Genomic DNA, 27,499 nt, shown 5'->3' on the forward strand with positions numbered 1-27,499 from the left:
TGAACATAATTTGTTCCATAAGGCTATTAGAACCCTTAGTATAGGGGCATGATTGCAAGACAGCAGTAACGGGCATCAAGCAGCTTTGTGGCTATCAAGCTCCACCTCCACTACAGAAACAGTGGAAGTATGAAATCTGACCACCACTAACCTGAGGATATGTTCATCGATTACAAAAGAGAACATGACACGATTCAATATGTGGGAATAACCGAAACAAGCATCTAAAGGAAGATCCAGTGGGGCATTCCTTTACTGCCACAGGATGGAATTTTTCCTTGAAGCGTCACTTAGTCCACTAAAGGCCTGTAATAAGATAGTTTAAGCGCTAAGGCACTGACCCACCCCGAGTTCTGCAGACACAACGCACAAACTTCTAACAGTTCACAATAGGAAGATGCTCACCAGGAGCCTTTACTTTGACATCAGTTTATAGGCAAAGAATTCCCACAGATGTCACCCGATTTTACAGAAAGGTATGAGGTATGTCTCCATGAAAGCATATGCCTGTGAATTACCTATGGCACCTAAGCCTTTGAAGGTAACTACTCAGGCTGTGAGGCTTTTCTGCATTGCAACACAAAGCAGATTTCTATCTCATTCCACCCTAATGCAGCAAGTAAGAAGTTCCACCTCATTGGAGTTTTCTTCTATCAGTATCTTTGAATTAGTACAAATACTAACAAAGAAATAAGTACTGCTTTAAAATAGATTTGGTTCTTCTGCTCAGCAGGACCACGATATACCTGAAAGTAACACGAAGTTTACTAATCCAAGTTACATCAAATGCTTCTTCCCTCCTATTTCTATTTAGAACTGTTTTATTACAGTCCTTAAATGTTCCATAGAACCACTACAGCTAACTTTTCTTTGCAGTTACCACAATCTTTAGCACTAGCACAGTCCCCAGGCAGCCAGGTGTGTGGGCAGCCTCGGCACACCGAACCGCACTGCCTTGAGCTGCCTGGGACTTAAGGCAAGCTGGCCCAGAAAATCTCAGTCCTGATTTCTCCTACAGCTTCAGCCTAGCAGAGACTTTACGATGGCCTTACTAAACTCACTCTTGTCACAGAGAATCGTGCTCAGTACTCACGCTGTGCACCGGGGCTGCTCGCACTCCGCAGGGTTCCGCAGGAACCTCCGCGCGGCCAGGCGGGGTGGCAGAGCACGGAAAGGGAAAACAGGAGTTTTCGTACACTTTCACGATCCCGTTCACGCTAACACCGAGCACAGAGGTGAGACAGAAGAGCTGGTGCTGAAGCTTGAAGCCGGCCACAACTGTTCAGAGTCACTCGCCGCCGCCCCAGAGCCCAATAACCCCTCACAGCAGCCGAGCTCGGATCGCGGAACGGCCCGCCCCTCCTCGCAACCCTCGGCAGGCCGCTCCCGGCCCGGGCTTCCACCAGTCAGGGCAGCCCGCGGCCGGTGTGCAGCGCGCCCCGCGCCCGCTTGAAAGGAACGCGGCCCCGGCCCGTACCTGCCGGCCCCCTCCTCGCCTCGACCCGCGTTCCCCGCCTGCCGCCCGCCGCCGGCTGCGGCCGAGTCTCGGGCCTGCCGCAGCTGGGCGCCGCCGGCCTCCTGCTCCAGGGAGAGCGCGAGCTGGCTGACGCCGTAGAGCAGCGAGCAGACGCCGCAGCCCAAGAACAGCAGCGCCACTCGCGCGAACCGCCGCATCCTCCGACGCCTCGGCCCCGGCGGCGGCGCCGGGCGGCAGCCGGGGCCCAACCGGCAGCGCGAGCCACGATCGACGCGGCGGTGGTACGAGCCCGGCGTGCGGGGGGCGGGGTTTGAGGGGCGGGGAGAGCCAAGAGGCGGGAGGAGGAAGTGCTGCGGTCCTGGCGTGCCTCCTGGCCGGCAGCTGCGCTACCTCGGCTGCGGCTGGGAGTGGCGGCTGGCTCCTTTTGAAAGACGAAAGTCGGATGGCAACTCTCGTGCCAAAACTGTCCTGCCTGTCTTCAGCCCCACAAAGCAAGGTGTGAGGAAAAATGGGGGCCCTGGTGAAATAGTGGATACTCTGCTGTGCTTTGAGTACAGATGTCAGGAGGATTACTAGGAAATGCGAGGAGGGAAATGGGGGCTGAGAAAAAGAAGTAGAACCTAAGATAAGTAAAGATCCAGGGAGGGGGAATCAATGATGGGTGCTTATGAGGACATGGAGCGGGTGAGGCTGAAGGCACTGCTGGGTCCATCTGCCTCAGCCCTTGCTCAGCAGGGACACCCAGAGCATGGTGCACACGTCCAGGTGGCTCCTGAAGGGCACCCCACAGCCTCTGGGCAGCCTGTGCCAGTGCTCCATCACTGCACAGCACAGCAGTGCTGCCTGGTGTTCAGAAGGAACCCCTGTGCCTGCTGCCTCCTGTCCTGCACTGAGCGCTGCTGACAAGAGCCTGGTTTCATCTTTGCACACTCCCTTCAGGTGTTATGGACATTGTTGAGACTCCCCTGAGCCTCCTCTAGGCTAAACAACAAGCTTTCTCAGCCTCACAGGAGAGGTACTCCAGGCCCTTCCTCATCCTCATGGCCCTTCACTGGGTTCTCTCCAGTAAGCCTAGGTCTCCTTTGTATTGGTGTGAGGGGCCAGAACTGGATCTAGCTCCCCAGATGTGGCCTCACCAGTGCAGAGCAGAGGGGAAGGATCAGTCCCTCAGCCTGCTGGCAATAGCGTGCCAGGATGCCATTGGCCTTCTGTGCAGCAAGGGCACAATGGCAAAATCCAGGGCCAAAATGGCAGAATGGTGGTGGGGACCTTAAGAAGGATGGACTCATTGGGAAAGTCATTGACAAAATGAGCAAGAACTTGTTAAAAAGGACTCTCTAAAAAGAATTTGCTTAACAAACTAAGGGAAATTTATGCTGCTGATGTTCATGTGCTTTCATGCACAACAGGAAGAAATTGAGTTCTGAATGTGCCACTTGAAGTTGCAGCTGAGCTTTCCCATTTTCTGTTCCTTCAGGCTTACTATGGTGGGTGATGAACTCGGACATTCTACCAGTTCTCTCTGTGTGTGCTTGTGATCTAAACCTGACTCACTGCTCTCATTGCATATCTGCATGCTGACTGGTGTCATGAATTCAACCACTGTCCCATTTCACAACCCTCTGCACATACGAACAAGTCCCTGTGGCAGGTCATAAATAACATTTTTCATGGATAAACAAAGCCCTGACTTCTTGCCCTTAATGCTGAGGAGAGCTTTGCTGTTTAAAACAAAAGATCAAAGTATGCATAAGAAAGAAAAAAAAAAAAAAAGGAGGATGATGCTATATTTCACAGATAGTTGAAGAAAATCTGAAATCTGAGATACATGGTTGGCTGTGGGCAATTTTAAAGGCAAATTCATAGCAGTGTGTGAGTCAGAGTGGGAGATACAAAGGAGCCTTTGCTGGCATGAGCACAAAAGAGAAGACGGGTCAGTCTCTGCTGCAGTGTGACACTCGCCTTCTGAATTGAGGAGTGTTCCACTCAGGAAAAATGAGGTCTATGGGGTGTTACAAAGGGACTGAGAATGAACACAGCAGCTGGCCAGCAGCACTGCTTTCATGTGTCAGACGAAGAGAGTATATTTTAGACAAGAAAAGAGAAAATAAGGAGTGCTGAGGAGAGAGATGAGACAGTGCTTTTGGGTTATCAATCATACCATTTCACAAATAAGAATTTATAGGACTCTCCTCATTTCATGCTGTCCAGGAACACCTGAATAATGAATGAGAATGTGTCTCTGTGGTCGAAAAATATAGCTGAGGAAAAGTCAGGGAGAAAGTTGGTATCTTTTGTTAAGGTATCTGATGCAAGTGGGTAGAAAAAAAGCTAGAAGACAGATAAACTTCCACAAAAGTCCTTTTCACACTGATAAATCTCTCCACTTAATCTAACTATCAGTTGGTCTGGTAAAAGGCAAAATGCTTCTTGCTACAAACTCAGTCTTGTGAATACCAAAGATAAACCAAAGAGACTGACATGTCATACCTAGGCTCTATCACTAAGAAAAAACAGTGCTGATAGTTATGCAGTTAGCTAATGTAGCCTCCAAAATTTTTTAAGCATAAATATTTATATACCTTTATTACTCATCGTAATTGATGAACAATATAAAACACTTTGCTACAACATTTACTAGTCTTTAACAGTTAAAACAAGAAAAAACACAATTAAATACAAGGTTCTCTTCATTTATTACCAATTCTAAATCTTTAAATACTTTTCTTGAATGGAATTGAAATACTTAAGCATGGTAACTTTTTTTCTTCAGTTTTCTATTTATTATGACCAGAAAATAACTGAAATCCAGAAAACAGAGAGCTTAGCAAACTACAGATGTTAAGTATTTAGAATAATTCATTTTTAAAAAGAATAAATACCTGCTGTTTCTCTTTAGTGTGTTCAGAGGCCAAAATGGCAATCAGTCAGTAGCAGCCATAAAATTAAACCAAAATCCTAGCTATGCATCAGATCAAGAGATAAATTAGATCAAGTAAAATACAGATATAATTCAGAATTATGGAAGGGGATTATCTGATGCAACTGAGAGAACAAAGAGAGACATCAATTTCCACACAAACTTTCTGCTAATTAGAAAGCCCAGTCCTAATCAGATGCACTTGTAGCATTTCTTCTGGTTTTGTACTTTCAGGAAGTTAAAACATCAGTTAAGTTGGCAAAGTAATAAGATTTTGTGCTGACAGATTCATGTCAATGCTGCCAAGCGTGCAGACCAGTTGAGGGTTTTTCAAAGGCAAAGACATTTTCTTTGATGTTCACATGCCCTTTTGTACAACCTGCAGTGTCAACACTTTGCTGTGATGGATTGTAAGGCTGGTGAGCAAGGAGGAACTGCTTTCTGCCACGTGTTGTGCATATGGCATCAGCAGACTTCTTGGTTCCTTGTCTGTTGCTGCCAGACATCGTTTTTCTTTCTTTCAAATTCATTTTTAAGGCAAGAATTTAGTTTGGTACAGCTGCCTTCCACTCTTATGGTTTCTGCTGTTCAAATTTCCCTACAGCAGCCCTAATTAAAAAAAAAAAAAAAAAGAAAAAAGTTAATAAAATTTCTCAAAATTAATTTTCATTGATTGCTAGAATATCACTGTGTTCATCCATTCTGTCTCTTTTTAGTTCTCCTTATTTTGTATTGCAGTCCATTTAACCAACTTATCTGATAAGAAGAAACTTACAATATTTTTGATATCAGGATTATACATACCTGAGGACAGCAGTACACAAAATTAAGTAAACTGCACTGTAAGCAAATTGTGAAGTGCTGTGATACTTTATAAAATTTCCTGGTTTCTTCCAATTTCAATAAAGAATTATTACTTTATCAATCTTCAATGTATGTGAAGTCTTCTGGGAGGAGTTGCAAGTTATAAAGTACTTGTATTATTTGTCCTAAAAAAATCTCAATTTCCTTTTTTGAAATAAATAAGCATGCAGGTGTATATGTAACCTAGTACAATTGTTAGTGCTCTCCTACATTACAGAAGCAGAAAGAATACTTTCTAAAAGTGTAGATAGAATTTTCTTTTTATGTATTTTTCAGTGTTGAAGATTTTTTTTTTCCTGTAACGTTTTCCAAATTGGGAACTCCAAGAGATCCGTCCAAAGAGGATTCTCACTGTTGGGCTTTTGTCAAATCTAAAATTCTCCAAGAAGCATCTGGCACAGCTGTTTGTGTTTAAAATTCTCCTGGGAGAAGTCCTACCTACTTAAGTACCATGTATGAAAATACAGTAATAAGGCAGGTTGGCCTGGCTTTATGGCTGTGTTTGTTTGTTTGTTTATGTAAAAATATTCCAGTTTAAAAGTCCTTTACTTGTTTTGCTGTGGTTTGATGACACATCAAGTGCTCTGAGTCTCTTCCCTCCATCAGTGTCTTCTAAAATCCACCATCTTTTTTTTTCTTGCAATGGAATAAATATTTGCTAACTAATCACACGCAGTAACAACTTTGTATTATGGCTTTATGGCTCCATTTTGAAGATGAAGTACATCAACTAATTTGAAATTAATCCTGAAAGGTATTTTCCACATTTTCCACTTGACAGTAACAGTGCAGACTCTACACAGTGAATTTAATGCTACTTATAATAAGCATGCTCATCCTACTTTTTTTTGTAAGGCTCCTTCATAGAAGGAACATATGAACTCGTGAGATCCTTGGACTACTGACAGGAAACCACTGCTTTTTTATTTAGCTTATTTTTCATATTTGATATATTTTATGCATTTTAATGACATACTAACTCCCAAGTACAAAAAGCCTGCATGGCTGTGACCAGGAGAATAAAACTGCATCTAGCAAACAGCTAACATGAAAAAAAAGTTGGATTGCAACCACCAGCTGCTCTAGGAAGAGAAAAGAAGCTTAGGATTGTTGCCAGGGGCTCTGAAAGTCAGCCAGCACTGCAAGCCAGGTAAGTGTGAAGCAGAGAGGCAGGTAGGGTGGCCATTTGCCCCTGTTCAAAAATCAAGTCAATTTCTGGCCAAGCCAACTTGTTCTTTTTTGTTGTTGTTGTTGTGTTTTTTTGCTCTGTATCGTGTTCCAAGTAGAGTTTAACACTGAAACTAATGGAGGGACATGGCAATAAATTCATAATGGTCCTCTCTCTTCACATTCTGTTCACCAGGGGTTGCTTTATTGCTAAAATTAGTAATTCAAAGCCAGATTAGATCAGCCAGAAGTACTATCTGTTTAAAATACTTAGTGCTTGAACTACTAGGAAGAAGTTAAAATACTTCCTTTTATACTGGCCACCCCTTCTAAAACTGCATAGTACAACTACACGGCAGATCAATGCCTAAGCTACATAGCAGGCTTAGGTACCAAATATCCTCATCCCTTGTCAGTAGATTGTTGTGTGTGAAGCCCAAAGAAGTAGTTGTTGTGAGCAGCTTGCCTGTTACAGCCATATGCCACTCCACCGAAGTTCATGGACATTAACTGCTGTATCTCCAGTGTCACTGGAACTGGAATTACAGACTGTCCCACTGCACGTGGGGCAGCCAAACCTGCGAGCAGCAGCAGGACTGCATGGCCCAGTCCCAACCAGCCAAGGGCCCTTCAAGCACTGCTGACTAATAATGGCACTAACAAATCGCTCAGCCTTTGCCCATCTTTCATCTGCAACTTTAGAAAGATTTATTTCTTCTGCTTTTACATTCCTTCAAGTCAAGAAAGGGTAAAATAAAACTGGAGACCATACTAAGCTATCTCCAGGCACAAACAGAATGCTGTGATCTCCCACAGCTGCCAAAATGTGTGTGGAATTCATGAAATTTGATCTTCAGACCCATGATGGTGTAATGGCCTTACTAAACAGTGAACAGAGGGAACAAAACTGAATAGAAAGGCTTTAAAAAACTAGTCTCCTCTTTTGAATGCCTGCCGTTCTTCTAAAATAGACAAGTAAATGGTCTAAATTAGAGTCCTTTAATTAGCGACAATAGCCCTATTCTGATTTCCAATACCAACTTCATCTCAAATGCATTGAAGATTGCTGCTCTTTATGTAAGTTGATATTTTTACTAATACAAATCTTGGTATTTATTTGTGCTACCACATGCTGCCTGCACTTTGGGATTATACCCAGAACTCACAAGGTAACATTAGAAGTGTTGTGCACCTGAGGATGCATCAGCTCCACATATTGCCCACACGGAGTGAGGATGAGCATATATATATATTCAGGGCCAACAACTGCATCAATTGCTACACCATTTATGAGGGAACCAGCTTCTTTCAACAGTGGCTTGTAGGATCTCAGCCTCACGTTGCAAAGCAACAGAAATGACAAACAGTTCAGACAATTCAACACTGAATTGTTTCTTAGAATTCCCTTAAAAATGACTGTATATATAATTAATGCTTTCATAGTTCCTTGCCTTGGGAAGAGAACTCAGTGGAGTATCTCAATTTCCATCACAGCTCCAAGAGCTAATTAATCACCCATGCCAGTCTGTTAGCAGAACCCACCTGGACTTTTGGAAGTAGACTCCCTATCAGACAAGCTGCTACTTATTCCCAAGTTGCCCACTTAGATTTCTTGCACTACTTCTGAGCCAGTTCAAGCAACACTTTCAGAGAAGGGTTCTGTACAATTTCTTATTTACCATGACGTACCATAAGCATTGACTACTGCCAGTCAAGACTGAATATAGTGCATGCAGAAAAATTTTCACTGAAAGTACCTTCTTGTTAGTTTCTTCATAGCCAAGAAGCATTTATCCCTGCGGAAGTCAATTAAATGCGTATCGTTACACTGGGCTTCAAACACATCTATTTATACTCATTGCAAACTAATTGTATTTTTTTTCAAAGCTGTGAAATAATGACAGAATGATTTGCTTCTAAACAACTCTATTATCACTGACTGTGTGCACTTATTCTGGAAAACAATCTTTGCACTGATTCCTACCCGTTCTTTCTTTCTAGCCCCTTCCCCTCTGCTTGCAGAATTTTAACTCATTCAATAAAATGTCTTTGAACTGAAGTCAGGACGAGGCCAGTATAAGGCAGTATCTTACTGTGTTACTACACACAGACTTTGGCTAAACGCACTGCATTGCCTTGTTTATTTAAAGGAGCATTTCTGGGACTGAACTTAGTTTACCAGACAGAAATTCTGTGGCATCTGAGGATATAAGCAATATTTTCTGACTGCTGCCTTCTAAGTGCAGACCATTATAATGGTTGCATTTGGCTTAGAGCACCTTTAAAATTTTTATCGCAAAAAATATGTATTTTAAAAAATTACAACCACACACAATCTTTTTGTTTACAGAGATGTTTATTTTTGTCTTCCATGTTCGTAGGGAATACGATTTCACTACAAAAGTGTCTCAGAGAAACTCCATTCAAAATCTAGGCTTAAGAATGAAGGGAAAATATACTTTCAGCTGTACCAGTCCTGAGCAAAGATTAAAAAAAAAAAAATCCTCTAGAGATAGGAAGCAGCACCAATAATACCAGAGGGCCTCTTACTGACATCTGCTCACGCCTTCTTTCCTGCTTGAGAATTGGTTACAACTTAGGTGGGAAGAATTACTCTGTTAGAATGTAGACCTAAGGTTCGCAGTCCCAATCTCTCACCAAATGCATTCTTTCACAGTCGGAGTTCAGGGCCTCAGTTTACTTTCAGTTAAGTAGTTAGGACTGCTCACAGCAAGACTGTTGCCCCCACGGTGTAAAATTTTCTCTTACTTAAATTGGTAAATAAATATTTATTTAATATACTTACTTCAATAAATATTTATTTCCTAATCAATATCAAGTTCCTGAAATGTTATATTGTTCTTAGAAGTATACTATTCATATGCAGTTATAAAACTTCTGATAACATCAGGTCTCAAAATAATTCAAGTGGCTTACATTCTGTCTCTTGTTCCTTCAGTGAAAGGATTTCAAACTATTGGTAACACTTGGTACTTAGTTCTTGGTTTATCCAGGACATTCAGATTCAATCTGACAACGTAAATACTTCTAAGAGTCAGAACAGAAAAGGCACTTACTCATCTTGGGGAAGACACCTGGCAGGTAAGATTTTTATTTTCAAAATAACAAGCCCTTTTTCTGACAATAAAACCCTTAAAAACTATATAAGATAAACATAAATCCTATGAATAAAACCAACTTATGTACCCCTTCTCAAGAAAGGTAGTTTTACTATTGATTGGGAAATTGAGAAGTGTGAAGCATCCAGAAGTACTCAAGTTTTATTCACTTCTGTGATATTCCAAGCAAGCTATCACAGCTGGCTACAACGAAAAAAAAAAAATCTCCTCCAAAGAACATATGTTTTATGAATTGAAAGCCTCTGAAATTTCTGGACTGTTTCTTATTAGGTATTTGTATGAGCAATAAAATATAAGATTCTAGCTTCATAACCAGGAACATCACCTTCGTTACAACCAACAACTTGTAACTCCATCCGAGAGTAGATCTCTTAACAAACTTCGTTCCAATTGAATCATAGCCTCTTTGATGCTCTGTATAAGGCACTTAATAAATTTTAAGAGCATCCGACAGTGTTGTTGGTAGTTTTGATCTGTCTGTGATGGTGCCCTATTAACACGTCAAGATTAACTGGCTAAAGTGTAGGTTAATCACTGAAAACAGCCATATGAACTGCCAGCCACAAAATTCTTTTCAGGAGCCACATCCATTCTAGTCTGGATCCTTACTACCTTTCCAACACAAAGTTATCCCTTTTCTAGTAGCCCAGGAATCAAACCCTCTAAAACTCTGCAGTATCTAAATGTAGACGAGGAAGCTATTTTGTTCTCTTTAACCAGAACAAGTGCCCTTTCAATACATGATCTATACCCAAGAGAGATATGATCATGAAATTCATAAAAACCTGTATCTGTCTTTTGGCTGAAAGTCAATGGTATAAAGAGCTATACAGAAAACACACAAAGTGTGAGATACTCCCTACCTTCAATACTGTACACAGAAGAAAACACTGTACTAAAGAAGTCATTGTGTAGTAGCTTCTCTATGTATTGTTCTAGCTTTTTGTTAGAAGTTGTTTACATTTTAGAAACTGACGCTGCCTACTCAATTTCTGTAGGAAATGTAGTCCTCAGTGTCTGCATGTGCTCCTCCAGGAATCCTTATCTCCAGCCAGCATCAAGAGTATTTTCTCAAACCTTGCAAAAAAACCTTCAGATCTAGTTACCTAGCAGCGTTACACCTCCATCAGTGGGAAAGCATTTAGCTTATTCCTCTGCATTTGGGAGCCCCACAACAGAATCAGACCCTTTGCAGAAATATAGGTATGAAGACCAGTATTGGCATCCCAGAAAGCCAGCTACCTCCACCGGAATGCTTGAATGCTACAGGATTAGACTAAGTTTGTTCGGAAAGAATATCTTCACTAAGTCAATAATGTAGAGACATGGATGACTGACAGTACTGATAGATGGTCTCCAAGCTCCACATAGCACTGACAGTCTTACAGAAACCAAGATACAGCTGAAAAACTGTGAACAGCAGTACATTTCCTATTTAGAAATGTCATGTATTAAATTATTTCAAAATCACTGCATCCAGTTACCCTGTAGATGTACCTCAATAAAAATAAAGACAGAAAGAATCAGAATTCTGCATTCCCTTCAGAGGTAAGACAAACACATGTAATCTCAAGAGATTTTCCTTGGTTAGATTAATTCACAGCTGAAGGCTGTTACAGTAAGAGAACTGGGCTTCACATTGAAGCATTCTGATTTATTCTCTGCAAAGAAGCATCAGCTAGGCACAGACTATTTCATGCTCAGGGATGGCAGTTGTGTATCGATTGCGGATCAATTACAATTTAGATATCTGCAGTCCCAAAGTGGATGTTCAGAAAGTAGAATCTTGGCCTGATCACTGATTTGGCTTAACTAACTGATGCTTTAGTGACCAATCAAGCACCCATGCCTACCTCTGAACCAGCAGAATTTGCAGCTAGTAGACTGGTGCATTTGAGAAGGGCATAGAGAGCCAGATCCCATCAGTGCTGCTTACATACTTTCTGTTCAAGTACACTTTTGCTTCTTCACACAAGGTACATTACGACACACAGTTAGCAGGTTATGCAAAAACAGATCAGCGTGCTCTTTTCCTTAGTTATCTTCTCATATGTCCTCTGCAAATTAGAGATCAGTTGGCCTCAAGCAACAATGAAGATTTTAACGTTAAGGGAACTTGTTCACTTTGCAAGCACTTTGGCTACTTTGACTATCAGTATTTATAAACAGAGAATGGTGTAAGCAAAGATGTATCTTTTCCACCTGGGCCAGATCCTGAAAACACATTACTGAAGGATTTCTTGCTTGGAAATTCCTATCTCCATCAAGATATACCATACTCCCCTCCAAAAAAAAGGAAAGAAAAAAAAAAAACAAACAGGATCTTGGAAAAATTCTTTAAATTTGTGTTATCAGAAAAGTATCATCTCTGATGGTCATTTTCTTTTCAAACATAGGGGAAAAAGGAGTGATTAGGTTAGATTATCATTTTGCCTTTTACAAACACAAAATGTCACAGCAATCAGTTGTGACTACACTACACTTATGAATACTAATTTGAGCTATGGAGCTTTTGATGTTCATCTTTCACACTGAATTCCTTAAAAGTAAAGCTAAAACTTCTTGTGCACATTAAACTGTCTACTCTTAACAATTCCCTGTGTTAGTGGACAGAACAAGTTATTTTGGATGACACTCATTTATTTCCCATAATAAAAGGGGCAAGATTAGGATGGAAATCAACTTCCAAGGAATTCAATTCCAAGTATTATACAAGGGAGGTATTTTTCACCTATATGATCAAACAGCAACTGTACACAGTTCCTGCATAAATAAGACTCTAGGATGTGCAGCTAATTTATTTTGTTGGATGCATTTTCTTTCACTGTTCGAAACCAACGGCAACGAGGGGCATACATGGGCTCCTAGGCTTTGTCCACAGACACAACACAATCTTCCTGCACAAAGTCTAAGGCAAGTCACTTTCTGTTGGATAGTACCATTTGCTAGCCATTCTTTGCTGCTGCACCATTTACTCCATTCATTTCCATCTAGACAGGAAGTTACAATAATTTCTGTGAAGTACTGATATGTGATTAACTTGTACATTTTTATTTTAATAGTTAAATCCTGTAAATTCGTATGAAAGCATGATTTTTTAATTTTTATTTATTTAATTTTTTTTTAAACACCAAACTAAATTCAGTATCTGTGTCAGAAAAATCTCTCAAATCTCCATCTCCTGGTTAGAATTTTGGCAGTACTAAAGAAAATCATCAAAGCTCTCCTCAATTCGACTGATTTTATGGTACAGGTTTTGCCCATTTATGAGGTTATACTCCTTGAAGCTAACACTGTCATAAGTTGGGGGCATAATTCAGTCAAGAAAAACCTTTGAAAGCTCAAATGCTATTTCCAGCACAACCAAATCTTAACATTAAAACAGAAGAATGTTTTTGCAAAATATGCTCGAGTGGTCCACCACCAACAACAGCATTCACTTTCTACCTTATCTATCTTATTCCTGAGTTAGCACAGGACAAGCTTATGAGTATAGTGCTTGCTGCTGCTGGAGAAGAAACTCTCTGCACTTCCCTTTCCACATGGTTTCTGATATCTGAAGGGAAGACTCCCTAATGACAGCAGAGTCAACTAAAGGCATGTGACAGAGAGAAAGATGCAGATATGGTTAAAGTATGCTGGATGTACATGGAAGAACACAATAGACAATTCAGTGCCAAATTCCTCCTGTGTAACAAAGCAGTAGTCAATCAGCAACTCAAAACCATCGTGCCTTTGAGACAGGAGAGAGAAAAACCAGAGAACGTAAGATGCAGAGCCATATGCATATCTAGTCGAGAAGACTTGCCTGACCACTGTAAAGAACTTGTGGAAACAAATCATAAAAAGTATTGTCTTACATGGCTACTGAAAAATATCCTATCCATCGTATTTTAAGAAGTGAACGGATTATAACCCCCAAACATTTTTTGAGATTTTGCAATCTGCTACAAAACAGGAAATATATGGAGAAGCTTTAAACAGTTTTAAACTTCAATTTAAAACTTCAGGCTTAATTTAGAGACTTAATACTGAGAATCTTTGAGAGGTGAAGGGTTCTCTTTGTTTAGTTTTGTTTTAACTGCTGTTAGAATCAAGACTTCATACAGCATACTTGAACCTGCTAACTAAGCAGAACAAGTTTTGTTCCTTTCCGAGATGCAAACATAACTTGAGAAGAAATGATCTGTCTACTAACAGTGGATCTTTTCCTTACACCACCTACAGTTAGCGGTAAAGTTAGGAAGATAAAGGACCAAATTGTTATACACTTTAGCAGTGAATTAATTATAGGCCATTTTCCCCCATTTCCTTCCCCTTTTCCTTACTGAAGCCAGACAATCAGCACATAAAGGAACTCATTTACATGGAATATTATCACCCTCGCCTTTGTTGCATCATCACCTCATAAGCAACCCAGAATGTATGGCTGTTGAAGACTGGTGCATATACAGAGTTTTACAAACAACAATTCTTATGGAGAGAACAGTCACAGAGTAAAATAGCTAATCAAAATACATTACAACATTAAATTTTCACTTTTCATAAATGGAGTAAAGATGCTTTTAAATATATTTACACTTAAAAAAAATCTTAGGATTACTGCAAGTCAAAATTACTTAGAAATTATGAAGTTCATTTAAATTAGAACATTATGAACAAATTGCCATATTCTACTTAGAATTTTGTCTACTGTGCTGTCAGTATTGTCACATCCCTTTAATCACAAACAGACAAAAATTATCTTAACTTTGTTTAATGCCAAAGCAGGTATCTTTGCCAACGTAAACACTGGCTATACAGTATTTCAGTTAGAACCACCACAGCTCAAATTTTAGATCCTAGCTGTCCTGCCTTTTATCTGTTATATCTGTAGTCAGAAATTGCTTTTCTGTTCTTATTCCATAAAGAACAGCAATTTCCATAAGACTTTTCTGCATTCTTTTTGACTATAACTATACTTGTACCACATTCATGAGATTATTCTCTAGAGACAGTTGAAACGTACTGAAGTCCCCTCCATCCTCCCTTACTTCCAAACCAAATGGCTACTTATTTCTGAAGATACAAAGAGACCCCTTGTTGGTAGTGCTGGGTGGTCTATTCACATAATGTTAAATGAAAATAAATATCCCACTTAGTGAACTACTGGTAATAGATTATTATTAGTTTGCAAGGAATACTGAAATGTGTTAGCATTCATTACAATTTAAACTAGAAACACATTTCATGACACATCTTGCTATGTGATTCTACCATTACACTGCTTAAACAGTTTCAGCTCTCTTGTAATCCATTACACCAGTATACTCCCACCTAAAAATAAAACATAAAAAAATAAATTTGAGAAGCATGTATTTTTTTTTCCTAAAAACTAGTATATGTTATTCAGAACAACAGCCCAGCCCCAAAAACATTTAAGAATCTTGAAATGCTTTTTTTTTTTCCTTCATTTTTTTTTTTTTTTTTTTTTTTTTTTTTTTTTTTTTTTTTTTTTTTTTTTTTTACAGATACTAAGATTTGGCCAAGTAACTGCAATGAACAGACATCCTATTTAGTAAGATAAAGCAGAATACATAATAAACAGGTCAGTAGTCATCTACCTGAAATAGCCTATAATTAACATTTGATGTCTAAAAAGTTTAAATAGCAACACCAAGGAATGAGGTATGTATGTTCTCAGATATCACATCAGACTTTCATTTTATGCAACTAACTGTATTTCACAACTAGCATCTTACAAAATAGAACAGTACTATTGTGCCTGTAGAAGTACTGCATTAAAAACAGAAAAATACATTACTACAAGAAACCACCAAACATCACAATTGTCAGGGGCTACAAAAATCCATTCTTTTAGCTGTTATGAAGATGTACCACATGTTGGGAATAATTTAGGATTCACTACCAAAAAGGTCCATTCAACTTTTACATTGGCTTAAACTTATGCATTTTGAATGCAAAAAAAAAAAAAAAAAAAAAAAGGAAAGAAAAGAAAAGAAAAGAAAGTAAAAGAATCACAGGAGTGTAAGTGGACCATCTCACTGAAAGGAGCTAAATGGACTTTTGTACTCAACCAAATATATAATTTCAATCTATACATGGATTGGATGTGTGTATATCAAAACACTTATTGGCTGTAAACAAAAATGCAAAAATCTGTATTCACAAAAATATTTTATTGGTAATTTTACATAATACCAGATGGGACTGTAAATAGTTCTGCTCTGTATCAGTATATTGCTAAGTGCATAAAATATTGACAGTTTATGCCATAAAGTAGGATACTGTGGGGTTTTTACACATCATTTATGACATAATATTTTCTAATAGGCCAAATCAAAATAAAAAGAGGTTGATCCAAAATTAAAAAAAAAATAGTAATAGTATTGTTATTTCCTCATTCTTGTGCAACATCTGGTATTTCTGTAATGAAATGGTAACCAATTATATGACACTAAGTAAATCTGGGGCAAGGGAACAGCACTAAGCAGAAACAAAAACTGTACTTCAGTAATTTTTAAAGCTTTACCAAACTTCTGTGTTTCCCAATGTTAGTTTTGCCAAATGCTGTCATGTGAGGTTAAACGTAGAATACCAGTGTATAGTGACAGTGAGTTTTCCTGAATTGTAGAGTTAACCAATTGATGTCTAGAATGGATTTACTTTTTTTTTTTTTTTTGTATTTGCTTGTAAACATTTCAATAAGTGTTTTAAGTGTGAAAAAATATTGGTAAAACCATTAACATAATTCATTAACAGTAATCTAGTAAAATGTGTCAAACATTGGCAAAAATTCATACAAATGTTTTATTTAATAACATTTTCCTATTTAACCACACCAAGTACCAGCAGGTGTTTTTAAGATAATTATTACGAAAATTCTGTTGCAGCAATAGTTGATTAAGTTGATCTTTGACTTGCATACATATAACTATGTTTCACAATTTTCAGATAATACATATTTAGGCAGCTTGAACTATGTTATAAAAATTTAAATTCAGTACATGCCAATAGTAGAGACTCCAAGAGTTGTTAGAATTCACTAAACTAAAAGTGAAGATGGACTTACCAGTAACACTGTGTATGAACATTCAAACCACATTTTCATGGCACCTTTACACACAAAGATTAAACAGTTGGTCTGAAAATGCTTCGTAAGCATTTTTAGATTGCATTTAAATTATTTCTACCACTGCATTTTTTTTCTTCTTTCTAAACTGCATAAATTATGTTTCAGTAAACATACCAATTGTGCATGGATAATCTGTCATGAAAATGTGGCAACAGGTGGCAGAAGTTACGTATTTGCATGTTGTAAAGAGAAGAGACTAAAGAAACTGGAGGAAATAAACTTTAATGAGATTCCCCGTTCAGTGACGACGCTTCTCCTCTGGGTGAAGATGACCTGGACATTCCCCTCTCTGTGTTATCAGAGCTAGAGCCGCTCTGACTGTGTTGATCTGCAGAAGCAGCACTGGAAGCAGGTGGTGACTTAGTTTTCTCCTTAAAGTCTGTAATTATGACCGTCAGATCTCCAACGGTAACTTCCAAATGCTGAGCACTACTTCGATCCACATTTTTCAATCGTGGCCTAAAGAAAGCATAATGAATCACGTTAGAAACACACACACCATCTCATTCTCTTGTCTTTCTCCTTCTTACTAGGAGCTCTGGGAACATACAGGTAACATCTGCATAATACTGCTTTGTGGAACATGTAGTACATAAGATGACAGTGTAGCACAAGTCTTTATGATAGAGGATTGCCCATAAGTTTAAAAATAGGTGACAATAACACCTTTTCCACCTTCGACTAAGATTATGTGAAAACTTAGAGCGTGAATATTTTAACTGTGTGACAAAACAAACCTTCACATGTGCAACTTATTTTTATTTAAATTATTATTTTATTGTGATTTTCATTACTGTGGCTAGAAGTTATAAATCTGACCTAGGAAAGGATGCATCCCTGCAGCAGCCTTAAGCAACAATTCTAGGTAGCAAATGGTGTTCACTAATGAGGATGTTGGTGTCCAAAAAGCTCACCTGTGCCTTCTGAATTTCAACAATGCAGTTTTAGCTACAAATTCCACACAGAAGTGCAGCAGTTGTATTTCATTTAAAAATCTCAATAAGACTGCTAGTGCAGTATTTATATTGCCCTTCACAGAATAATTCTGGCATCCCTAACACATGCTGTGATTTAAGATATGCAAAGAGCTCAGTAATCATATAGCACAGATAAATTAAGTCTCTTCATCTATTCTTTCATTTGTTTGATTTTCACAACATGAAGAATCATAAAAGAACACTGAATGATATTCTGCCATCACATTTTTGCTAGTGATGAGCATAAAGGACTTTAAATTCAGAATTTGCCTTTGACTACCATGGCAAACTGTCATGAGACAGGTGAATTTATACAAGCAATTTTGAATGGCATATCTTTGTGCACTTAACTGACTCCACAGCTTTCACCAGCTCAAGCTGCAATGAAATAAATTCATATGACATCATATGTTAGCAGGTGTGCTAACAGCGAAGTCCTAACCTTTACCCTATCATCTGACTTTGTTTGAAGTAGAATTGGTTCCCAGCCACTTTAGCTGAAACACCTTCTGCTTTTCCTCTGCTAGAATAGAACAAGGATTTGACATCTTGTTCCCTTGGGGCTGAAGTAGTGCAGCTGAAGAATCTAAAAGAACTGAAAAGCTGCTGCTCTATAGCATGCGAACAGAGAAAAGTTCAGCATTATCAACCTGCATAAGTGGTGTGCCTGAAGCTTGTTAATCATATTCAGTGTGCATTCAGATTTTATGATTGTTTCCAGCAATAATATACAAGTTTTCATGCAATGAGAAAAGAATATCCTCGTTCCCAAGAGGATATTGAAGGAATCTGCTTAAACTAACTAAGCATTTGTATCCAGTGAATCAAATCTGTGAAAAACTGTTTGAAGTGCTTAAGTGTTTTTTCCAATAGCCATCCTTAATGCAAATCTCAATACCAGTATTTCATCCAAGATTTTTTTTTTTTTTTTTTAAGTGTTTGCTCTTCTTCCCTGCCTCTCTTTTGCATTTTTAATGTACTACTGCAATCCAATAATGATTATTTCCATTTATAATATTTAATTAGCTTCATAAATATTTACTATTTTAACTTCAGGTACTTTTTAACTGAAGTGCTTCAACTGCATGTGGTAAGACAGACAGTACATCTGAGTATTAGAGAAAAATGTAAATGCATTCTTCCTGCTGGAACATCTCAGTCTCCTTAATCCTAACTGTAACTATTTTAAAGCCTGTACTCTCCTGACTCAAAATCTCTCCCAGCTTCTGATCCTGATGATCCTATTTCAGGCACAAGAGAAGCATCTGCTACTTCTCTGCATAACTAATCCCAAAGGATCTTCCTTGGCTGGACTATTCTGGAATGCTTCCAAAAGAAATCAATAGTTCCTCCCACTTTTGATTAGACTACACGTCTTGTATACTGCTGAGCTTTCTGGCACCACATTTCTGCTGCAATAATGTTATGCTTAGGCAGTGATGGTTTGGAGGCTGGATTTGCTGCCTTTGTTTCAGAGCTTTCTTCTGGTCAAGAAGGAGGCTTTTACAATGGCTTGCTTGTACTGTAATGTGTCATGACTTCCATTCCAAGAGTCCAAAACTTTCATTCAGCATCCCAAATAGCACTGGGATTTTTATCACTAGGTAACATACATATCTTACCCTGTCACATTAATTTCTACCCTAGTTCAAAATCTCTTTGTAACTATGTCACCTTCCCACTCTCCTGTAATGAGATACATTCTCTCCCTCCATCTCTCTTCCCTGTCTCTTTTTACCCCCATTTCTTCTCCACTCCTCCTGCCTCTCCCAGCAATATTCTGCATGATAATTAGTCCCTCCAGTTCCCTCTCTTCTCCTGAGCCTAGCAATCATGTTTTGCATATCTACCATTTTATGTGGTGTGAAAAAAAAGCAGTTGAATCCCTTAACAAAAATATCCAACTCTTTCTAAATTCAGCCAGTCTCCATCTTCTGGTTAAAACAACAAACTGCAACTTTTCATTGTGCATAATAGGCATCCTACAACAACAGAACTTCAAACATTTAGCATTACTGTTGAAAGAGTATGCCACAGGACTCACAAAGCAGTAAAATCACAGAACATTTTTTTCATATTTGCTTTTCTAATTATGTTTTACCAATACAGCAAGAGTTGCTAAAGTTTTTACCTGGTTTTCTTATGACTGTTCTTTTTGCTAGTTGTTTCCTTTTCACTTTTGTCCTTTTCTACTTTGTCTTTTTTCTCTTTCTTTGACTGTGTAGGGGGCACGAATTGCTGAGGAACCTGCTGTGCAACCAGCTGAGAGACGGGTCGAGGTTTCCTGTGTGCACATATACATAGAACATATGTATATACACATAAAGCTTAGGCTTTACAACAAGAGGCTAAAACTTTCTATACAGCAGTTAGTAGCATTAACACTCAATACAAAAAATTAAAACACCACCACCACCAAAATGATATATACATATACATATATATCTATATACCTTTCTCTGAAAGTATTTCATTAAAATAGTATATCAAAATTAAACCTGTTGTGGCCTTTTGATTCACTTGCATTATCAATAAATACAACAGTTGAGATTTTTTTAAGCTTTTGGAGACAAGAATTTACAATGTGTTCTCCTAAGTGCTATATCCAGACTTGCATGGAACGAGCTCCAAACCATGAAGCCTTCTGGAAGAATACTTCATCACCTGCTGCCAGTCCCCTTAAATGAAGAGGGAGTACATTTTAAGTGTACTGCAGTACTGAAGCACACAATCCATGTCTCAAAAAGGAAAAAGATGACCTTTCAGGTATCACAGCTAAACTCACTCTTGGCCTTACAGTGTTTTAACAAATTCCCTGAAGGTAATGACAAATCCTGTTGTGTATTCTTCACAGAAAACAAAAAAGAAAAAAAAAAAAAAAGAAACATGTACAGCCGTACTAATAGAATACAGCTGTCAGAGCACATATACTATAAAAGCTGGCATCAGAAGCATCTGACCACATTCTATCAGGACACACAACACAGGCTTCTTGAACATGAAAATTCTAACCTGAAATGAAACCTTCTAGTTCTTAGAATTCAACTAAATACCTACTCATGAGCTAAGTCCACACTAACTCACAGAGAAAAAGATGAGCAATGGATTACTTACTAACAAAAACCCAGTTTGTATCAGCTGGCAAACATAAGAGTGTATGCTTTTCAGGTGACTAAAGCTGAGTACTGTAAGTGGTACCTTGAAAAACACCCACTGTATTGAGACCAAAATCAGTGAAGTGACTCAACGGGCTGTAACAAGTGAGCACATAGGATATTTTCATGAAAATTTGCCTCAGAACTGTTTTAACTTTGTCATAGCAATTCGTAAGAAAATAGGAAGAACAGAGGTGAAGTTGATGCACAAACTTATCATTTCAGGTGGAAAACACTTGTGAAATAGAAACAAAATTATCATCTCTCTTGATTGAAAGAATACTCCAGGAGATGGATGAGTGAATCACTACTCGTGATGGCTGGGTGACAATCACACCAATACTGTAGTTACCTGAAGAAATAATCTGACAAGTTACCAAAGTAAGACAGCAGTGAATTTCTTGATGCAGATTTGTTGCCCAGTGTTGTGGACAACACCACGACCAGAGAAACTTCATAAAGAGCAGGGATGAGAAAAAAAAAATCTATTCCACAAGTTCTCAATTTGGAATAATTTGAATTCCAGAGGGCAAATTACGAGGGCTGCTCTGAAAGTAATCCCTCCTTTTTTATTATGTTGGCTTACAAAGTCAGAGGCAGATGTTGGTGGTATGGCTGTAGAGGTAGAATCTTCCTACCAGTATTTCATTGCATGTTGTTGCCGTGTGACAGATGGCAGCTGAGGGGCAGTCTGACAGAATGGAGTCTGACATGGAAGTGTGGATGAAGCAGAAGTGTGTCACTGAATTCCTCAATGTGGAAAAAACAGCACAATGAAATTCACTGGCTTCCTGAATGTTTATGGAGACCAACCAGTGGATGTGAGCACAGTGAGGTGGTAGGTGGTGCATTTCAGCAGGGGCAACAGTGATGTGAAAGACAAGCCACGTTCCAGATAGCCATGCAGATTTTTATGAGCGCAGTATGCAGTCTTGTTCATCATGGCAAAAACACATAGCTAAAAAAAATGGTAACGACTATATTGAAAAACAACGTTTTATAGCTGAGGATTTGCTTTACCAAGTAGTGTTACTGTGCACTTTGTATCCATTGCACTTTCCATGGAAATAAATAGAAGGCATTACTTTGAGAGCAACCTACATAAAATATTTCTGTTAGAGTACAGTTGGGGAATTCAGTATAGAAGTTTGTTTATCTAGTGCCTAGTACCATAAAACGATACAGGGAGAAAAAAGAATTAAAAAGATCTTTGCCACAAGGAACAGAGGTCAACTAAGACAAAAAAATCACAATTAAAAAAGAAAAAAACCTAAGAAAAAGAACAAATTCACATCTCTCAACAGTGATTTAGTCTTTTAAGGCTCATTCCCTCCCCTCCCCTTCCCTAGGTACTCAAAGAGGGGCCACTGAACTGTAGCTGAGCACTGCAAGGCACTCAGGCTTCAGAAAGTAACATCACCACTCAATGAATTTCAAACCACTAGAACTGTTTGTGATTGAGCTGCAGCTGAACCATGTCATTCAAACATGAAAGAACTTGCACCGAGGAAAGGTTTCTTGCAGAGAAGTCAAATATATGAAAATCTATTCCTGTGAAAGGAAATTGATTTTGATAATTTGCCAAAATACAACAATTTCAATTACTGGATTTCAAAAACAGTTAAGACTCCTTGTAATAAGCTGCTACGGCTAAGTGCTAAGTCTGCCTTTTAAACTATCAATACATTTATGGTAATTTGCTTTTTGAGCATGTTCAAGAGCAACTGAGCTAACCAGCTTTCATAAAGAAGCTCTATAAACTTATATATTAAGATTATCACATTTTTGCCTCTCCCAATGGAACAACTTCACAAGTGAACAATCCAAAACCGCAGGCAAAGGCGTTCATAAATACATCTTGTTTGTTTAGATACACAGTCAGCCTCTCAAAATGGTGCATTTTTATTTAATAATTCACTTTGGTTGTTATATGTGGAACACTCATCAACACAGGCATACACTGTTACAAAACGCTGAGAACTAACAGTCCTTTCCAACCGAGGTGAACTTCATGGTGACTTCATTTCATTTTACAGGATTTGATTTTGCTGCTGTTTTAGGTGATGCATTCACAGAAACTGCAGAGAATTGCCTCTTTAGGATTTCTGTACAGAAATGCATTCAACACGAATTCTCCCAAAGGCAGGAAATATTTAACAATATGAAGGATGGGCTAATTTCTGCTGTTGGCATACTCAAAAGAAAAACAAAGGAGAAAAAAACCCACAGTACTTTATACCATAGAGTTCACATGCCTAGAGATGAAAAGTGTTCATCCAAAAACACACACAGCACATCAGACCCACATCATATCTAAAACTCTTGCCTCAAGTCATTTCCTTTCCCAGGGTGCAACACAATGCCTCACCGCTTGTAAATCCTTTGGGACATCTTCTTTAATCTCTCTCACCTGATAGCCATCAATAACCTGTGTAAAAAGAATGCTGACCCTCTGTAAATGGTGAGCAACTTGGTCCAAGTGCAGCAAAGCAGGCCAGCTTTGAAAACTAATTGAACAATAGCTCTATATAATATCATAACTTCTGCAGCAGAGTACAGTTAACTCTAAGTCATCTAGGTTGTACATCAAACATGCAACAGGACAATGCTGGTTTAATGCTTAAGTATCTCAGGGTCTCTGCAATCTCAAGCACTTTGTGCTGTCTGGGGTACCACAGTATAAGAATAACATAAAGCCATTAGTGAGGATCTAAAGGAGAGCTATAGAGGTGGTGAAGGTTCCAAAGGGCAAGATGTATGTGGCTGAGGTCCCTGGCTTTGCTCAGCCCAGAGCAGAGGAGCTGAGGGGAGGCCTGATGGCGACTGCAGCTCCTCACAGGGAGCAGAGGGGCAGCGCTGAGCTCTGCTCTCTGTGACAGCGACAGGGCCAGAGGGAACGGCGTGGAGCTGTGCCAGGGGAGGGCAGCTGGGGGTTAGGGAAAGGTTCTACACCAGAAGGTTGTCTGACCCTGGAGCAGGGTCCCCAGGGCAGTGGGGATGGAACTTAGCTGCTGGAATTTAAGGAACATTTGGGCAACGCTCTCAGATACAGGATTTGATTTTTGGGTGGTCCTGGGTGGAGACAGCTGTTGGACTTGATGATCCTTGTAGGTCCCTTCCAACTCAGGTTATTCTATGATTCTACAGATTTATTTCAGTCAGAGCACAAGCACACTTGCACAGCGCTGCTTCTATAGCCACCGTGAGTCCATAAAGCAGTCTCTGGCACTACTCACAGCACAACTCCAATTCCGACAGACCTGAGATGCTTCTCAAAGTAGCTCTAGAGGGGACAAATTGTGACAGTTTTTCCATTAACCAACCCCGTATCTACCTGGGTCTCCAGCAGCTCCCATGCAGCCCTGGTTGCAGGGCTAGGTGAAGATTCTTCCATTTGGTGCTGCACAACCTGAACAAACAGAGCCCACCAAATTAAACTGCCAAGCAGCACAGTGCAGACATCAAAAGTCCAACAGAACAGCTTTGATTCAGTGTGAGTCATGATGGACTTGAACTAGTTCACATAGAACTATTCTCCCAGTACCCACAGATTTCAGAACTTAGAAATTTTCATGTGGAAAGTTAGATGATGTAATCTCACTGTTGAACTCGTATACTTTGCCAACCCATTGTGGAAGAAGTGCTCTAACATCTATAATATACCTTTAGAGAGTTCAGGTATTCTGAAGAATATATCATACAGAACACATTCAAATGCACACTCTTTCTCAAAGCTGTATCTCCTATGCTTTGCATATTTTACAACTACAAATCTATTAGAAGTTTTAATTCTCAATATTAACAGAATGGAATTTTGGAAATGCTGCCAACCTCAGCTTTCAGTCAAGCTGAAAGATGGCCTTCAACAGATGACCTGGATCCATACTAATATGGTCTTTTCATTCTCTCTCCTCTTCTCAGATCCATCCATCTCCTGGTTCCAAATCAGACAAAAAGCCCTTGCTGGAAGCTTTTTTGGTCCCAAGTTGCAAATTATCTATTTTGTAAAGCAAAAGTGCCATGTGCACAACATACCTATAGGTTTTTAGAATATCACACATTAAACCAGGCATTTGTCTGCTGCTGAGCCTTGGTCAGTTTACTCTCCACATTTTTCCTCTAACAACTACAGCAATATTCTAGCTCAGTTTTATTTGCCTGATAATAGAATTCAGCTTTCAAATTCATCTAACTCCCTGCTTTCCTATAAAGCTCTTCACATCTTAACCCATCCTAGATATCAGAAAAAGTTGCCTCTGAAGTGCTATTCCTACAGCAGGATGTTGTGTTGTAGCTGCCCACTATAGTAGAGCTCAGTGTTTGGTTCATGGACAGATGAGATGTTCATGCCACCACACAGAACAGATAACTGCTATACACCAAGAATCATTTATTCAACAGAAGAATTTGAGTTTTCAGATTTACCAGGAATATCTACTACCACATTTTTATTCCCAGGATATGTTTCACTCCTGAGCAAAACAAAGCCTGTGGTTTTTCTTCTAAGCTCTCATCTGTTTTCATGTAGAATTTCTACATGGCATTCTACACTTCCTATAATTTTCACTCTTCGTTCCCCTGCTAGAAAATATCTTTACTTCTTAAAATAAATAAACAAATTTTTTAAAAGGCATGTTTCAGAGACTTGAAGAGGTTTTATTTCAAGATACCCCTAATTCCTAAGCAGTACCATTTATCTGAACTTCCCTTCCCTTCAGGGAGGCTCTGACCTTTTGTTCGAGACAGCAGATTCATCCCTCAAGAAAGAAAGCTTAGAAGTATCTGGAGCAAGAATCCTTACTGATTTTTCCTAGCTCCTGGTCACAGAATCCTGTCCTCAAAAAATGAAAAATCCACATTATTCTTCAAGAACAAAATATTCTTCACTTTCAGGTAATTCGGGAGGACTGGACGTGGGCTTTCAAGTTGAAGAGAATTTCCAGGTCACTTGCCTCTTGGTCACAGCCTGCCTGACAGCTCTTACCACAGAGACTCAAGCCAGGAATCCAACATGTTTCTGGACATCAGCTTCATGCACAGTTCTGCAATCTGCTCTGCCTCACCAGCAAGGCACAACAGAACTGGCTTGGAAACCAGTATCCTTAGTCAATTAATGCCCTGAATTTCATCCCCCAGAGATTTTCAAGAATAAATTATTGCCAAAAGGCCTTACAAGCAGTAACTAACCCACTTAGACAAGTCATCTTTAGTCAAACTCCTGCAATGCTGAATGGTAACAGAATGGGACCAGCACAGGAAATAAATGCTTTGGCCATTACACACACTACACACACATTCTCTTTATGATGTCTTCTTGGAAAAGTCTTGGAGTTTGTTCTAAAAGATGCAGCATAGGTATGCTGATGCATTAAGCCCAGATTAAAGCCCAGAAAGCTTGTCATAGTTCTGACAAACAGGAACTCTGAAAGTACAGTCAGGAGTTCTCAATGAAATATCTTCAGGTAAAGCACAATGGAAAAAGCTCTGCCAGCTTCTAGAAAAAAATACCTAAAATTCATCAGCTATAAACAGAAGTCCAACAGTTCTTTCTTACTACTTGTGAAGGAAGACCATTTTGAAAAACAGCCTTCCCCAAGCTACTCATTTCTGCCAATTACAAAGAAATATGGCTATAATAGCATCATCATGACAATACCTCCACTTTCTATCTGATTAATAATCCTTTTATTTTTCCTTCCATCTTATGCTGGATTTACAAGCTTATTCAAATTCATCTTTGTCGTACTTTAATTCAGATGACATGGATAGCCAAAAATGTTTGTTCCAGCACTCATATTTGCTTTAGTCACAGAAGCTTTTCTTTCATTTGCCTATAATCACACCGCTTGTTTCTTCCTTTGACAGATCTGCTGTCCTGTGAATTCCATATAAAACATGTCCCATGGATCATCCTTTAGAATGAACTTCCTACCGTCACAGCCATCCATCTCCGTTGACATTCACTGCAATCAGAGAGTCTCAATCTTTAATATATTAGCCCTCACAATATTCCATCATGGGAGAACAGTACTGCTAACTCTGCAACTATTTATCAGCAGAAGCACAGAGAAACTACTACTCCTACTTTAATTGTATCTCACTGTCCTCCCTTCCACTTACCCCCTTCCAGGGGTCTGTCTCCCTTTTGGAAACACAAGCTTTTCGAGGCCGCTGTCGAACTCTTCTAGGTTTACCCTCCAACAAATTTAAAATTCTTCACTTCTTATCAAAAGTACAAGACTTTTGTGTATTTGTTCACCTAGAAGCTACTCTAGATTGACATCACTATGAAAACAACTCCATTCCTCTCTCCCTCTCTCTCTCTCTCCAGTGCCTTGCAGACCTGATAATCTCCTTTCCATCTGCTACTGTGGGACTTCTCTGTGATTCTGACTAAGCTGAGTTATGTTACTCAACATTTTTTTCAAACAGAATTCTAATTTCAATCATTCTATCAGCACTCCTCCTCCACTAGGCTTTGCTATTCCCTCATCTAGAGAGGATTTCAAAAGTGCCTTGTTAAGATGTCTGGGGTTTTCTAGTCTTCAAATCTCTTAGAATTTAATAACGAGTTTAATTCTTCTGGCAGCATGTAGACTGAAAATCTTTACTTGTCTGCATTTTGTAGCACACTGCCACTGGAAAAAAAGAGTAATCCCTGATA

The 27,499-nt window shown here is 39.1% G+C and overlaps 2 protein-coding genes across 2 annotated transcripts in view; both read right to left on the reverse strand.

Annotated features, from left to right (window-relative positions):
* GXYLT1 (glucoside xylosyltransferase 1) overlaps nucleotides 1-1,674 on the reverse strand; it is a 33,338-nt gene extending 31,664 nt beyond the window's left edge. Inside the window, exon 1 of the mRNA XM_042815957.1 lies at nucleotides 1,478-1,674. Coding sequence (XP_042671891.1) covers nucleotides 1,478-1,674 — 197 coding nt within the window. The remainder of the gene's footprint in view (nucleotides 1-1,477) is intronic.
* A 7,091-nt stretch (nucleotides 1,675-8,765) lies between these two features.
* Nucleotides 8,766-27,499, reverse strand: part of YAF2 (YY1 associated factor 2) — a 32,805-nt gene continuing 14,071 nt past the window's right edge. Inside the window, exons 3-4 of the mRNA XM_042815776.1 lie at nucleotides 19,812-19,964; nucleotides 8,766-17,162 (exon numbers count right to left, since the gene is read on the reverse strand). Coding sequence (XP_042671710.1) covers nucleotides 16,925-17,162; nucleotides 19,812-19,964 — 391 coding nt within the window. The 3' untranslated portion in view covers nucleotides 8,766-16,924. The remainder of the gene's footprint in view (nucleotides 17,163-19,811; nucleotides 19,965-27,499) is intronic.

The sequence above is a fragment of the Centrocercus urophasianus genome, unplaced genomic scaffold (assembly GCF_019232065.1).
Source record: "Centrocercus urophasianus isolate 14NV4802_14NV808 unplaced genomic scaffold, USGS_Curo_1.0 seq_15, whole genome shotgun sequence".
In the NCBI taxonomy this organism is placed as follows: Eukaryota; Metazoa; Chordata; class Aves; order Galliformes; family Phasianidae; genus Centrocercus; species Centrocercus urophasianus.